Here is a 16346-nt window from a genome sequence, read left to right on the forward strand (position 1 = left end):
CCATCCTTTGGTGTCTACCACCCTCGCAAGTCCGACCAATTCAGAGTGGTGTTTGACTCCAGTGCTCAGTCGGAGTCGTGGATTCGGAGTCAGAGCCCATTTTGGTGGAGTCGGTATAAAATGGACCGACTCTGACTCCTAAAATTGGGTACAGTAATTCAATGCAGTTTGTGGGGAATATTTTTTTCATAAGAATTTAGGAAAGTTATAAAATGTCCTATAAATGTCTGACCTATTCCTGATCTAAGGGTCTAGACTTTTAGCTGAGATTAATCTGTGCTACAGTAAACTTATCACTTAACCCCTTAACCCCCGAGGGTGGTTTGCACGTTAATGACCAGGCCAATTTTTACAATTCTGACCACTGTCACTTTATGAGGTAATTACTCTGGAACGCTTCAACGGATCCACCTGATTCTGAGATCGTTTTTTCGTGACATATTGTACCTCATGATTTTGGTAAAATTTCTTTGATATCACTTGCGTTTATTTGTAAAAAAAATGGAAATTTGGCAAAAATTTTGAAAATTTTGCAATTTTCAAAATTTGAATTTTTATGCCCTTAAATCAGAGAGATATGTCACACAAAATACTGAATAAATAACATTTCCCACATGTCTACTTTACATCAGCACAATTTTGGAACCAAATTTTTTTTTGTTATGGAGCTATAAGGGTTAAAAGTTGACCAGCGATTTCTCATTTTTTCAACAAAATTTACAAAACCATTTTTTTTTTAGGGACCACATCACATTTGAAGTCACTTTGAGAGGTCTTTATGATAGAAAATACCCAAAAGTGACACCATTCTAAAAACTGCACCCCTCAAGGAGCTCAAAACCACATTCAAGAACTTTATTAACCCTTCAGGTACTTCACAGGAATTTTTGGAATGTGGAAGAAAAAAATGAACATTTAACTTTTTTCACAAAAATGTTACTTTAGACCCAATTTTTTTTATTTTCACAGGGGTAACAAGAAAAAATGGACCCCAAAATCTGTTGTGCAATTTCCCCTGGGCACGCAGATACCCCATATGTGGGGAAAAAACACTGTTTGGGCGCACGGCAGGGCTCGGAAGGGAAGGAGCGCCATTTGACTTTTTGATTGTAAAATTTGCTTGAATAATTAGGGGACGCCATGTTGCGTTTGGAGAGCCCCTGATGTGCCTAAACATTGGAGCTCCCCCACAAATGACCCCATTTTGGAAACTAGACCCCCCAAGGCACCTATCTAGATGCATAGTGAGCACTTGGAACCCCCAGGTGCTTCACAAATTGATTTGTAAAAATGAAAAAGTGAAAAAAAAAACACTTTTTCATTTTTACGAATCAATTTGTGAAGCACCTGGGGGTTCCAAGTGCTCACTATGCACCTAGATAGGTGCCTTGGGGGGTCTAGTTTCCAAAATGGGGTCACTTGTGGGGGAGCTCCAATGTTTGGGCACACAGGGACTCTCCAAATGCAACATGGTGTCCGCTAACAAATTGAATGGAAAATCGGCTCAAATTGTTAGCGGACACCATGTTGCGTTTGGAGAGCCCCTGATGTGCCTAAACATTGGAGCTCCCCCACAAGTGACCCCATTTTGTAAACTAGACCCCCCCCAAGGCACCTATCTAGATGCATAGTGAGCACTTGGAACCCCCAGGTGCTTCACAAATTGATTCATAAAAATGAAAAAGTGTTTTTTTTTTTTCACTTTTTCATGTACAATTTTCATAGTCATGAAAATACAGAAAAATCTTTAAATGAGAAGGTGTGTCCAAACTTTTGGTCTGTACTGTACATGTTTATTCAAATAGCAATTATTAAGAAGGATTGATCACACGGACATCACGTTTGCCATATAGTTGGAGACATTTTTATTCCTGTATTTTAGCCTGAAAACATATACATTTGGCTGATACTGGCTAATGAATGTGTCACATTATACATTTGGAAGGGCATCTATGAATCTATGAAGGTGTGTCCAAACTTTTGGTCTGTACTGTGTATGTGTGTATATATATATATATATATATATATATACATATATACACAGTTATATGAAAAAGTTTGGGCACCCCTATTAATCTTAAGCTTCATGTTTTATAAAAATTGGTGTTTTTGCAACAGCTATTTCAGTTTGATATATGTAATAACTGTTGGACACAGTAATGTTTCTGCCTTGAAATGAGGTTTATTGTACTAAAAGAAAATGTGCACTCTGCATTCAAACAAAATTGGACAGGTGCATAAGTATGGGCACCCTTATCATTTTCTTGTTTTAAATACTCCTACCTACTTTTTACTGACTTACTAAAGCACTTTTTTTGGTTTTGTAACCTCATTGAGCTTTGAACTTCATAGCCAGGTGTATGCAATCATGAGAAAAGCTACTTAAAGTGGCCACTTGCAAGTTGTTCACCTGTTTGAATCTCCTCTGAAGAATGGCATCATGGGCTCCTCAAAACAATTGTCAAATGATCTGAAAACAAAGATTATTCAACATAGTTGTTCAGGGGAAGGATACAAAAAGCTGTCTCAGAGATTTAACCTGTCAGTTTCCACTGTGAGGAACATAGTAAGGAAATGGAAGAACACAGGGACATTTCTTGTTAAGGCCAGAAGTGGCAGGCCAAGAAAAACATCAGAAAGGCAGAGAAGAAGAATGATGAGATCAGTCAAGAACAATCCTCAGACCACCTCCAGAGAGCTGCAGCATCAACTTGCTGCAGATGGTGTCACTGTGCATCGGTCAACTATACAACGCACTTTGCACAAGGAGAAGCTGTATGGGAGAGTGATGCGAAAGAAGCCGTTTCTGCAAGCACGCCACAAACAGAGTCGGCTGAGGTATGCAAAAGCACATTTGGAGAAGCCAATTTCTTTTTGGAAGAAGGTCCTGTGGACTGATGAAACCAAGATTGAGTTGTTTGGTCATACAAAAAGGCGTTATGCATGGTGGCAAAAAAACACAGCATTCCAAGAAAAACACTTGCTACCCACAGTAAAATTTGGTGGAGGTTCCATCATGCTTTGGGGCTGTGTGGCCAATGCCGGCACCGGGAATCTTGTTAAAGTTGAGGGACGCATGGATTCCACTCAGTATCAGCAGATTCTTGACAATAATGTTCAAGAATCAGTGATAAAGTTGAAGTTACACAGGGGATGGATCTTTCAGCAAGACAATGATCCAAAACACCGCTCCAAATCTACTCAGGCATTCATGCAGAGGAACAATTACAATGTTCTGGAATGGCCATCCCAGTCCCCAGACCTGGATATCATTGAACATCTGTGGGATCATTTGAAGAGGGCTGTCCATGCTCGGCGACCATCAAACTTAACTGAACTGGAATTGTTCTGTAAAGAGGAATGGTCAAAAATACCTTCATCCAGGATCCAGGAAATCATTAAAAGCTACAGGAAGCGACTAGAGGCTGTTATTTTTGCAAAAGGAGGATCTACTAAATATTAATGTCATTTTTCTGGTGAGGTGCCCATACTTATGCACCTGTCAAATTTAGTTTGAATGCAGATTGCACATTTTCTGTTAGTACAGTAAACCTCATTTCAAGGCAGAAACATTACTGTGTCCAACAGTTATTACATATATCAAACTGAAATAGCTGTTGCAAAAACACCAATTTTTATAAAACATGAAGCTTAAGATTAATAGGGGTGCCCAAACTTTTTCATATAACTGTGTGTGTATATATATATATATATATATATATATATATATATATATATATATATATATATATATATATATACAGTACAGACCAAAAGTTTGGACACACCTTCTCATATAAAGATTTTTCTGTATTTTCATGACTATGAAAATTGTACATTCACACTGAAGGCATCAAAACTATGAATTAACACATGTGGAATTATATACTTAACAAAAAAGTGTGAAACAACTGAAAATATGTCTTATATTCTAGGTTCTTCAAAGTAGTCACCTTTTGCTTTGATGACTGCTTTGCACACTCTTGGCATTCTCTTGATGAGCTTCAAGAGGTAGTCACCGAAAATGGTCTTCCAACAATCTTGAAGGAGTCCCAGAGATGCTTAGCACTTGTTGGCCCTTTTCCCTTCACTCTGCGGTCCAGCTCACCCCAAACCATCTCGATTGGGTTTAGGTCTGGTGACTGTGGAGGCCAGGTCATCTGGCGTAGCACCCCATCACTCTCCCTCTTGGTCAAATAGCCCTTACACAGCCTGGAGCTGTGTTGGGGTCATTGTCCTGTTGAAAAATAAATGATGGTCCAACTAAACTCAAACCGGATGGAATAGCATGCCGCTGCAAGATGCTGTGGTAGCCATGCTGGTTCAGTATGCCTTCAATTTTGAATAAATCCCCAACAGTGTCACCAGCAAAGCACCCCCACACCATCACACCTCCTCCTCCATGTTTCACGGTGGGAACCAGGCAAGTAGAGTTCATCCGTTTACCTTTTCTGCGTCGCACAAAGACACGGTGGTTGGAACCAAAGATCTCAAATTTGGACTCATCAGACCAAAGCACAGATTTTCACTGGTCTAATGTCCATTCCTTGTGTTCTTTAGCCCAAACAAGTCTCTTCTGCTTGTTGCCTGTCCTTAGCAGTGGTTTCCTAGCAGCTAGTTTACCATGAAGGCCTGCTGCACAAAGTCTCCTCTTAACAGTTGTTGAAGAGATGTGTCTGCTGCTAGAACTCTGTGTGGTATTGACCTGGTCTCTAATCTGAGCTGCTGTTAACCTGCGATTTCTGAGGCTGGTGACTCGGATAAACTTATCCTCAGAAGCAGAGGTGACTCTTGGTTTTCCTTTCTTGGGGCGGTCCTCATGTGAGCCAGTATCTTTGTAGTGCTTGATGGTTTTTGCAACTGCACTTGGGGACGCTTTCAAAGTTTTCACAATTTTTCGCACTGACTGACCTTCATTTCTTAAAGTAATGATGGCCACTCGTTTTTCTTTACTTAGAATTTGTATTATGGCAAGAAAAAAGCAGCTAACTGTCTATTCAGTAGGACTATCAGCTGTGTATTCACCAGACTTCTGCACAACACGACTGATGGTTCCAACCCCATTTATAAGGCAAGAAATGCCACTTATTAAACTTGACAGGGCACACCTGTGAAGTGAAAACCATTTCCGGTGACTACCTCTTGAAGCTCATCAAGAGAATGCCAAGAGTGTGCAAAGCAGTCATCAAAGCAAAAGGTGGCTACTTTGAAGAACCTAGAATATAAGACATATTTTCAGTTGTTTCACACTTTTTTGTTAAGTATATAATTCCACATGTGTTAATTCATAGTTTTGATGCCTTCTGTGTGAATGTACAATTTTCATAGTCAAGAAAATGCAGAAAAATCTTTAAATGAGAAGGTGTGTCCAAACTTTTGGTCTGTACTGTATATATATATATATATATATATATATATATATATATATACACACACACACTAATATAAGAGTATATATAAGCCTGACTAACCAAATCCTCAAAAAAACAGAAATCAGAACAGTAGGTTGGAGGTGTAATCCCTCTGGATGTTTTAGCACAATGTTGTGTTTGCCGCTACCTATTACTGTTGCTATAATTACCGCACAGTACTACCACCATCACCATCCATAGTTTATGTATAACTAATTGCTGTTGATCACAAATTATCCATCTCTCTAGGTATCAGGCAGAATCTCCTGAGACTACACGATGGCTGATCAGAAGAGAGAGCCCCCCATCACATACGTCCTCCTTCATACAGTGATGTAAGTATATGTGTGTCTTCAAGTGTAAGAAGCATTACTTGTGCACGTGTTCCTGCACTTCTACTGTTCATCGGGTATATAAGCCAAAATTTTGTACCTAACATCAAAATAACAAATAAAGTGCTTTAGTGCAGAATTTCCCACCATCCGGTGAATGGGGGGTCCGTGGATCCATTTATCATGTACACCAGAGCTTTCCCGGGTATAAGTTAAATGGAGCTAGATTAAGTAGTGTGAACAGACCATAATACATACTTTATGGTTGAAAGACGACACAAATCCATCAAGTTTAACCTATAACCTAATGTGCCTGCCATAATTACATGAAGTGCTTGCCATACGTGCATATAATGCCGCACAGCAGTGAGCTCTGAGTCCTTGTAATTTACCTAACAGGATGGCACTGCGGTGAATTCTCCTTGACTATTACCAGGCATACTCTCTGTGTGGAAGATGTGTTTCTACGCATCTAGGACAAATCAGGCCAATGTATATATACCGCTGTGTCTGGGTAGCCACTCTATTGGATGCCATCATCCTTACCCCTGTATACATTATACCAGGGGAGCCAAGTATAGTCCTGGAGTCACTATCACTAACCTGTTTTTTTTACACTAATCATGTCCTGGTTTCATTATTATACCAGTCCTACATGCCTTAAAGAAATACTTCACTCTGGCACTAAAAAGTGATTATGCATTTGTCATGTGTAATCACCCTCCATTTGCCTCCCACTGCCCCCTCCACAGAGAATGGTATACTGGTCCTCCTGCATCCAAGATGGCCACCACAACTGCATGGGAAGCAGTAGAAAGCCTAAACCACGGTTTGACAGCACAAGAAAAGCAGTTCAGGCATGGCTCAGACTTACTAATGTGCCCCTCATGCCACTACAGCAGCAGACTTAGATGCAGAAGGACCAGAATACTAGCCTTAATGATACAGGAAGCAGGAGGTAAACAGGTATGGTAATTATTCATGACAAAGTACAGTCACTTTCCAGAGTCAGGGTAGAGGATCACTTTTTTAATCATAGTAAATACTACAAAATGAGGACTGGGCCAGGGCAATGCGCCAAGAATCAGAGGAGAGGAGCTGCTAACTGTGGCACTTCAGGACTTGCTCCTTGCACTGCCTACTTATCTCATAGCAGTAGCAGTGGCTCAAGGATGCAAAAAAAAAAGACTGAAACATGTTTGTTTTTTGGGATGTCTGGGGGGTATTACAGTCGGGCTGTCAATAATCCATTTTATATTTTCTTCAGTAGTCTTTCTTATATTTTCTAACATGTGTTTTGCTGACTGTATTAGTTTTGTTATCTTGAATGTAGAAGCTCGTCTGATATCTGTAAAGCCTAAAGACTGAATTCAGGATTTAGAATCATAGAATGTTAGAGCTAGAAGGGACCTCCAGGATCATCGTGTCCAACCCCCTGCTCAATGCAGGATTAACTAAACCATCCCAGACAGATGTCTGTCCAGCCTTTGTTTGAAGATTTCCATTGAAGGAGAACTCACCACCTCTCGTGGCCACCTGTTCCACTCATTGATCACCCTCACTGTCAAAAAGTTTTTTGTAATATCTAATCTGTATCTTCTCCCTTTCAGTTTCATCCCATTGCTTCTCGTGCTTCCATGTGCAAATAAGAATAAGGGTGATCCCTCTACAGTGTGACAGCCCTTCAGATATTTGTAGACAGATATTAAAGAAGTTGTTCACTATTTTTACATTGCTGCCCCATCCGTAGGATAGGGTATCAATGTCTGATCGGCCGGGGTCCCCCACCCGACACCACCACTGAACAATTGCTACAGGTGCCGGCGGCGGCAGCCGGCGTCCGGAAGTACTTACTTGCGGTGCTTAGCCGTCTAGTTGTAGTACCCGCCGCAGGGTGCTGCACATCCGCCTTCTATTGAATTGAATAGGAGGCGGATGTATAGTACCCCACGGCGGCCACTACAGCTAGACGGCCAAGCACCGCAAGTAAGTACTTCCAGCTGACGGCCGTCACCGGCACAGATAGCAGCTGATCAGCGGGGGTGCTGGGTGCGGGACCCCGGCCGATCAGACATTGATGCCCTATGCTACGGATGGGGCATCAATGTAAAAGTAGTAAACAACTTCTTTAAATTTCCTCTTAGCCTTCTTTTTTGCAAGCTAAACATTCCCAGATCCTTTAACCGTTCCTCATAGGCCATACATTGCAGTCCACTCCCCATCCTCGTAGCTCTTCTCTATACTTGCTCCAGTTTTTCAATGTGTTTTTTAAAATGTGGTGCCCAGAACTGGACACAGTATTCCAGATGAATTCTGACCAAGGAGGAGCAGAGGGAGATAATTATTTCACGTGATCTAGACTCTATGCTTCTCTTAATACACCCCAGAACTGTGTTAGCCTTTTTTGCTGCTACATCAGACTGTTGACTCGTGTGCAGTCTGATCTATTAGTATACCCAAGTCTGTGCTGTTGCTTAGTTCTATTCCTCCCATTCTGTAGATGTAATTTTCATTTTTCTTGCTTAGATGTAGAATCTTGCATTTCTCCGTTAAATACCATTATATTAATTACTGCCCATTGTTCAAGCTTATCTAGATCCTTCTGAATCCTTTCTCTGACTTCTCTAGTGTTAGCTATTCCTCCATTAATTGCATCGTCTGCAAATTTGATTAGCTTACCTTCAGTTCCCTTATCTAGATCATTTATAAAAATGTTGGGGCCAGGACAGAGCCCTGTCATGGTTGCCAATTGGATGTGCAACCATTTATTGTCACTCTTTGAGTATGATCACTGAGCCAGTTATGAATCCACCTAACCATAGCCTTGTCAATCCTATACTTTTTTCAAAGGTTTTCAATAAGGATAGTATGAGATACTTTATCAAATGCTTTGCTGAAGTCGAGATATACTATATCTGTGTGATACGGATCACAAAATCAATGGTGATATATTCTGTTGTATCCATGCTAACGAGCAAATGACCTATAACCTGTGAAAGCCATGGACAACCTAACATCTCCAGCATCCTCACACAGATAGCATTTGAAGCTGTTGGGCCTAAATACAAAATCTGTAACATGGGTCCCCCCCCCACCTACCATTTAGGGTAAAGGGACCACTAGACCACCTCAGACCCAGGGATCGGGAGCAAGTACTACTTCAGCGCCACAACTCAAATCCCTGACAATCTCATAAAATATGAATGTTCTTCATAGGGTGAAAGTAGGTGCCAGTGCCAGACTGGGGTGCCAAGGGTCCACCAGTAACATTGAGTCTGGTGACCCACTGTTTAGCTAAATGCAAATTTTCACATTATTCTCACTCACATATTTGCTTATATTTTTATATAAAATTAAACGGCGTAGTTTGTTAAATGAATGTTGAGACAATGCCCTTGTCTGTACATAGTGAAACATGTATTGTGTCAACTACTTCTCATATACAGTAGGTGGTGTGGAGAGCCCATCCCTGCATGGGGGCCCACCGGAGGATCCTCCTGTTCTCCTGTGGGCCAGTCCGAGCCTGGTAGGTGCTAACATGGAAGTCCTCCTTGGGGCTAATGGAAATTCGGGATCCCGATCATCGCTATCACAAGAGCAGCAATGTAATTCACCAAATGCAACCAAATGGCGGTGAGTGGCGCTATTATACACTGCTCAAAAAAATAAAGGGAACACTCAAATAACACATCCTAGATCTGAATGAATGAAATATTCTCATTGAATATTTTGTTCTGTACAAAGTTGAATGTGCTGACAACAAAATCACACAAAAATCATCAATGGACATCAAATTTATTAACCAATGGAGGCCTGGATTTGGAGTCATCCCCAAAATTAAAGTGGAAAAACACACTACAGGCTGGTCCAACTTTGATGTAATCTCCTTAAAACAAGTCAAAATGAGGCTCAGTATTGTGTGTGGCCTCCACGTGCCTGTATGACCTCCCTACAATGCCTGGACATGCTCCTGATGAGGTTGCGGATGGTCTCCTGTGGGATCTCCTCCCAGACCTGGACTAAAACATTCGCCAACTCCTGGACAGTCTGTGGTGCAACGTTGGTGGATGGAGCGAGACATGATGTCCCAGATGTGCTCAATCGAATTCAGGTCTGGGGAACGGGCGGGCCAGTCCATAGCTTCAATGCCTTCATCTTGCAGGAGCTGCTGACACACTCCAGCCACATGAGGTCTGGCATTGTCCTGCATTAGGAGGAACCCACGGCCAACCGCACCAGCATATGGTCTCACAAGGGGTCTGAGGATCTCATCTCGGAACCTAATGGCAGTCAGACTACCTCTGGCGAGCACATGGAGGGCTGTGCGGCCTTCCAAAGAAATGCCACCTGTGAGGCAGTTACCGGGATAGTATACGAGGGATGTTATATCTCCCCCAGAATGTGTACAGAGACCTATTAAAACCATTGGAGTGCATTGCAGTCACAGACACACCTGTGGCTGCAAAGCAGGAGTGAAGGTGAGCATGGACCTAGTCAGGCTATCTGGCTAAGGCAGATTAGTAAAAACCCAGCAGGGCCTTCATTTCTTGGAGGAGGTCACAGGAGGCAGTGGGGCAGCCTACTCCCTCCAACCCGGGTTTTTCCAGTGGCTCTTACCACAGGTCCTTTAAAAACCCTGCACTAAGGATTAGTGTTGTTCTATGTTGGAACCTGCTAGGAGCACAGCAGGGAAGCTCAGCAGGATTTAGGGGGGCTGAACCCACACCTGGGAAGCCTCTGCGCCAATCAGGCTCTGAGCGGCCCGGCGCGGCCGTTGCCCACGGCAACCGTTGTTTAAAGACTCATGTTAACCCGGCTGCGAACCGGAGGACTGTCCTGTTTACCCGTGAGTTGCTGAATAAAGCTGTTTATGTTGGACTTGTTTGGGTCACTGCCTCAGTTACTGCACGGTGGGAACACCGCCGCCTTACACACCCCACACCATTACTGACCCACTGCCAAACTGGTCATGCTGAAGGATGTTGCAGGCAGCAGATCGCTCTCCACAGCGTCTCCAGACTCTGTCACGTCTGTCACATGTGCTCAGTGTGAACCTGCTTTCATCTATGAAGAGCACAGGGCGCCATTGGCAACTTTGCCAATCCTGGTGTTCTGTGGCAAATGCCAAGCATCCTGCACGGTGTTGGGCTGTGAGCACAACTCCCATCTGTGGACGTCGGGCCCTCATACCACCCTCATGGTTTCTAACCGTTTGTGCAGACGCATGCACATTTGTGGCCTGCTGGAGGTCATTTTGCAGGGTTCTGGCAGTGCTCCTCCTGTTCCTCCTTGCACAAAGGCGGAGGTAGCGGTCCTGCTGCTGGGTTGTTGCCCTCCTATGGCCCCCTCCACGTCTCCTGGTGTACTGGCCTGTATCCTGGTAGCGCCTCCAGCCTCTGGACACTACGCTGACAAACACAGCAAACCTTCTTGCCACAGCTCGCATTGATGTGCCATCCTGGATGAGCTGCACTACCTGAGCAACGTCTGTGGGTTGTAGAGTTTGTCTCATGCTACCACGAGTGTGAAAGCACAACCAACATTCAAAAGTGATCAAAATATCAGCCAGAAAGCATTGGTACTGAGATGTGGTCTGTGGTCCCCACCTGCAGAACCACTCCTTTATTGAGGGTGTCTTGCTAATTGCCAATAATTTCCATCTATTGTCTATTCCATTTGCACAACAGCATGTGAAATTGATTGTCAATCAGTGTTGCTTCCTAAGTGGACAGTTTGATTTCACAGAAGTTTGATTTACTTGGAGTTATCTTCTGTTGTTTAAGTGTTCCCTTTATTTTTTTGAGCAGTGTACATTATGCATTATCCATCGTAACATAGTATTATTGTATGTAATCTCATTACATTTACTTACATTGCATGATTAATAAACACAATATTTTTCAGTAACCTGACTTATAAACTGACCACATACCGGAAAAATTTCTATATTCTAATGAGACAATTATTACAATTTATTCTATAAGGGCTCTAAGTGATACAGTATATACAGAACAACTCTTTTCCTTGTGTCATAGAAGATGAATGGTAACTAAAAGACATGTAAGTTTCCATTTGGGTATTCACCTGGCGTTGCCCAGCAGCAGTCTCCCGTCTTGGGGGTTGGAGCAACCAAGAAAAGTGAATAATATTTTAAATCTGTTAAGTATTTCCATGGCAAAAATCAAAGCCTGACACTCAGATTTCTGCACAGATTTGCTGTGGATGTGCTGCAAGTGTACAACAGATCGTCACCAGGATTAGTTCATTTGATACGGACTCCGTGAAGATGAGTCGAACGCTCTTGATTCCTATGGTGGATTTTTCAGAGGTGCCATTAAAGGAGGTGCCCTACGGATAGGGCATCAATCTATGATCAGCCAGAGTCCCGCACGCGGCACCCCCGCTGATCAACTGTTATCGGTGCCGCCGGAAGTGCTTACCTGCGGTGCTTGGCCGTCCAAAACAGAATTCATCATCTTTCCACCATCTCATTCAACCCCCCCATCTGACCTATCTATCAACGTCAATGACTGCCCACTCTCCCCAGTCCCACAAGCTCGCTGCCTCGGGGTGACCCTGGACTCTAATCTCTCCTTCAAACCACATATCCAAGCCCTCTCCATTTCATGCCGACTCCAACTCAAAAATATCTCCCGGGTCCGCACATTCCTCAACCACGAATCTGCAAAAACACTAGTGCATGCCCTCATCATCTCCCGCCTCGACTACTGCAACCTCCTGCTCTGTGGCCTCCCTTCCAACACTCTAGCACCCCTCCAATCTATCCTAAACTCTGCTGCTCGACTAATCCACATGTCCCCCTGCTATTCCCCGGCCTCTCCTCTCTGTCAATGCCTTCACTGGCTCCCCATTGCCCAGAGACTCCTAACCACGGCATACAAAGCCATCCACAACCTGTCTCCTCCATACATCTGTGACCTAGTCTCCCTGTACTTACCTGCACACAACCTTCGATCCTCACAAGATCTCCTTCTCTACTCCCCTCTTATCTCCTCTTCCCACAATCGCATACAAGATTTCTCCCGTGCATCCCCCCCCCCTACTCTAGAACTCTCTACCCCAACACATCAGACTCTCGCCTACCGTGGAAACTTTCAAAAGGAACCTGAAGACCCACCTCTTCCGACAAGCCTACAACCTGCAGTAACCCTCACTCCACCATACCGCTGCACGACCAGCTCTACCCTCACCTACTGTATCCTCACCCATCTCTTGTAGATTGTGAGCCCTCGCGGGCAGGATCCTCTCCTGTACCAGTCGCCGTCACGTTTTGTTCAAGATTATTGTAATTGCTTTCGCTATGTATACCACTTTTTCACATGTAAAGCACCATGGAATAAATGGCGCTAAAATAATAAATAATAATAATAACATGTCACCACTTCTGTATTTATCACCCACTCCTGTTTTTTGGCTTACAAATACTGATGTAAAATACTGACCAAATACTGAACGTGTGAACATGGCCTTGGCCTCTAAAAGGGTTGTAGAAACCCCATTCACAGGCTTATCATCAAATTTGATCTGCATTAAATCTGACACGTGTGAACCAACCCTTACAGAGAGTAACAGAAGTGCAAGCAAAAAAGATGATGAAACAACCAGCCACACAAATAGGAATAAATGAGCACATTATACACCTAACCATCTTCTTATAGTGCCCTCCAGTGGGCAGGTATGAACTTTTGTATTTTTCAGGTTTACACTTTTTACTATGGTGTGGAAAATGCCCCATTCTTACATCATCCCCTTTGTAGCCAAACACAGTGCATTATCTTCCACCTGAGGGACAAACTGTGCAATGCTCTGCAGCCAAGGCATGCCTGCCTGGTGCTGCTACGGTGTAAGGCGCCAAATGTGGGTGCGAGGCACGGCCACTTTGCCAACAATCTGTCAGATCTCATATTCTGCCACAATGGTGCGTACAACTCTAGAAAAACTGTAGAAGCCTCCATAGCTGTGATCGGGAGGACACCTGGCACACAATACTCTTCTCTTACACCAATCAATGGCAACCTACTGGCACAATTACATGAAAATTCACTTTTTGTGCAACAAATGTGATGACGTTATCATCGAGCTGTGGATAAAAGGTTTTGCAGCAATGACAACCTCAATGGACTGGCTGATCAGACTTGTCTCCCATCCGGGCTACAAGCGCCCACCCAGCTCTAGTCTAACCCAGTCACAGTGGTGGGGTGTGGGGAACTTCACTATCTGTTACATGTAAAATAGAGAGGTGACACATGATGGCCTCCAGGCAGAATAAGAAGCTGCAATATTAGGCTACAGTCTCACTATCAGTATTTGGTCAGTATTTTACCTCAGTATGTGTAAGCCAAAACCAGGAGAGGAACAATCAGAGGGAAAGTATAGTAGAAACACGTCCCCACTTCTGTATTTATCACCCACTCCTGGTTTTGTCTTACAAAGACTGAGGTAAAATACTGACCAAATACTGATAGTGTGAACGTGGTCTTACCGCAACTTGCGAAGGAACTTTCGTAGGAGAAGGTGTGACACCACAATACTGACACAATAGTACCACAGCCAGATGCCGCCATGTAGCCATCGCCACCAGGAGACTACAATGAAGGCTGGTGACCACTTCATGGTAATATCAGATGAGCATATCTCAGGTGCTGATGATAAAGCTCCAGGACTGTGGCCATTATCAGCCATACCAGGGGCAGGTCACTGGGGCAATGACCTATGTGGAGCCAGCTGCATCCTCTGAGGTAGGTGAAGGGTCAGGGGATGGAGGAGACGCTGCCATAGTAACAGCAGACATGGAGCCCACCTCCTCAGTGGGGCATCCTGCCTGTGTTACCACAGATGGTATTAGTACCAGGTCTATACACAATACTGGGCTCATATAATCAATGCACTGGCAGCAATATGCCCAGCCCGCCCTGCCTCACCCACTGCCCGTGTATAATGAGGAGAGGAGGGTAACGGGGCCGGGCATCTCCGCTGGGCACCGCACTGGCTGCGGGCAGGAGACAGGTGCAGGGGGATACTCACTGGGATGACAGGTCGGCGGCCCGGTGTAATGACGACGCTCAGGTTTCCAGTGATGCCGGGAGATCTCCAGTAATAATCCTCCTCCTCCTCCTCCTGCTGCTCGGAGTCTGGGCGGGGGATGGGAGAGTGAGAGGCGGGCCGCCGCGTGCTGGTGATACCGGGCATCACTGGTGACTGCACACAGTGGATGTAACGGCTGCACTGTACAGGGACGGGCACTGCCTATCACCCATCTCTCTGCTGCTCCTGTCTCCATGTGCCCTAAATGAATCTCCACAGAGTATCTGCCCCCAGGCTCCTTATTACCTTCCTCTGTGTAGGGCTGGTCATGGTGCCCATAAAGTCAGACTGCGCCCGATCACTGTGACAATGTCTCCTGTTGTCCTTCAGACGACAATGTCTCCAGTGGTCCCTCAGACGACAATGTCTCCAGTGGTCCCTCAGGACAATGTCTCCGGTGGTCCCTCAGAGGACAATGTCTCCGGTGGTCCCTCAGAGGACAATGTCTCCGGTGGTCCCTCAGAGGACAATGTCTTCGGTGGTCCCTCAGACGACAATGTCTCCGGTGGTCCCTCAGACGACAGTGTCTCCAGTAGTCCCTCAGACGACAGTGTCTCCAGTAGTCCCTCAGACGACAATGTCTCCAGTAGTCCCTCAGACGACAATGTCTCCAGTAGTCCCTCAGACGACAGTGTCTCCAGTAGTCCCTCAGACGACAGTGTCTCCAGTAGTCCCTCAGACGACAATGTCTCCAGTAGTCCCTCAGACGACAATGTCTCCAGTAGTCCCTCAGACGACAATGTCTCCAGTAGTCCCTCAGACGACAATGTCTCCAGTAGTCCCTCAGACGACAATGTCTCCAGTAGTCCCTCAGACGACAATGTCTCCGGTGGTCCCTCAGACGACAATGTCTCCGGTGGTCCCTCAGACATCTAATACCGAATATCCAGCATCCGCACCATGTTTATCACCTGCGGCCATGTGTGTGCAGGAGGCGTTCAAAAACGAGAAAGCAGAAACCACTTCAGTAAATGCTCCATCTTTGTGGCATTTTCTAGGCGGTTTTTGTCCTGAGGTGTTTTTTCTTTAGCGTCTTCTTAACAATTCTTGAAGCGCGTAAACGTTATTTTGCGGGTGATTTTCTCACATTTTTTTAAAATCCTTAAGCGAAACTCTGTGTGCACATACCCAAAGATGGCTGTAAACCACTTCGGGTACAAGCGCCCAGACATTTATGAGGAGTCATTCAGAGCGAGACTCTCCCTCTTCCTTTCTATTGAATAACACCCCTCTGTTCAGTCGTTCAGTCTTGCCGTCATTTTTATACCTTCAGTTTTCAAAACCATCAAGCGTTCAGGAGAAGTGAGCTGCCATTCTTCAGGAGTTTTCCGCTATGAAGCCGCTCTGTATTTTACAAGAGAACTCAATGGGAAGGCTACAAAGACGCCCTGGGCATCTTTAGGAACATTTTGGAAGCGTTTTTGAGGCATTTTCCTCTCATGAATCGCTAACATTTTATTCATTGTTTAACCCCTCCTGGCTCCCCAACATCCGCCGT

General features: G+C 44.4%; 1 protein-coding gene across 3 annotated transcripts in view; it reads right to left on the reverse strand.

Annotated features, from left to right (window-relative positions):
* Positions 1–15027, reverse strand: part of CLGN (calmegin) — a 123454-nt gene extending 108427 nt beyond the window's left edge. Inside the window, exon 1 of one of the 3 annotated variants that reach the window (XM_073642022.1) lies at positions 14789–15027. In XM_073642022.1, coding sequence (XP_073498123.1) covers positions 14789–14953 — 165 coding nt within the window. In that variant the 5' untranslated portion in view covers positions 14954–15027. The remainder of the gene's footprint in view (positions 1–14788) is intronic. The other 2 variants (XM_073642013.1, XM_073642031.1) reach the window with 2 other exon arrangements.
* Positions 15028–16346: the final 1319 nt, after the last annotated feature.

Source organism: Phyllobates terribilis, unplaced genomic scaffold (assembly GCF_046119375.1).
Source record: "Phyllobates terribilis strain yellow unplaced genomic scaffold, ASM4611937v1 Scaffold_1__5_contigs__length_1240528914, whole genome shotgun sequence".
NCBI classification, from domain to species: domain Eukaryota; kingdom Metazoa; phylum Chordata; class Amphibia; order Anura; family Dendrobatidae; genus Phyllobates; species Phyllobates terribilis.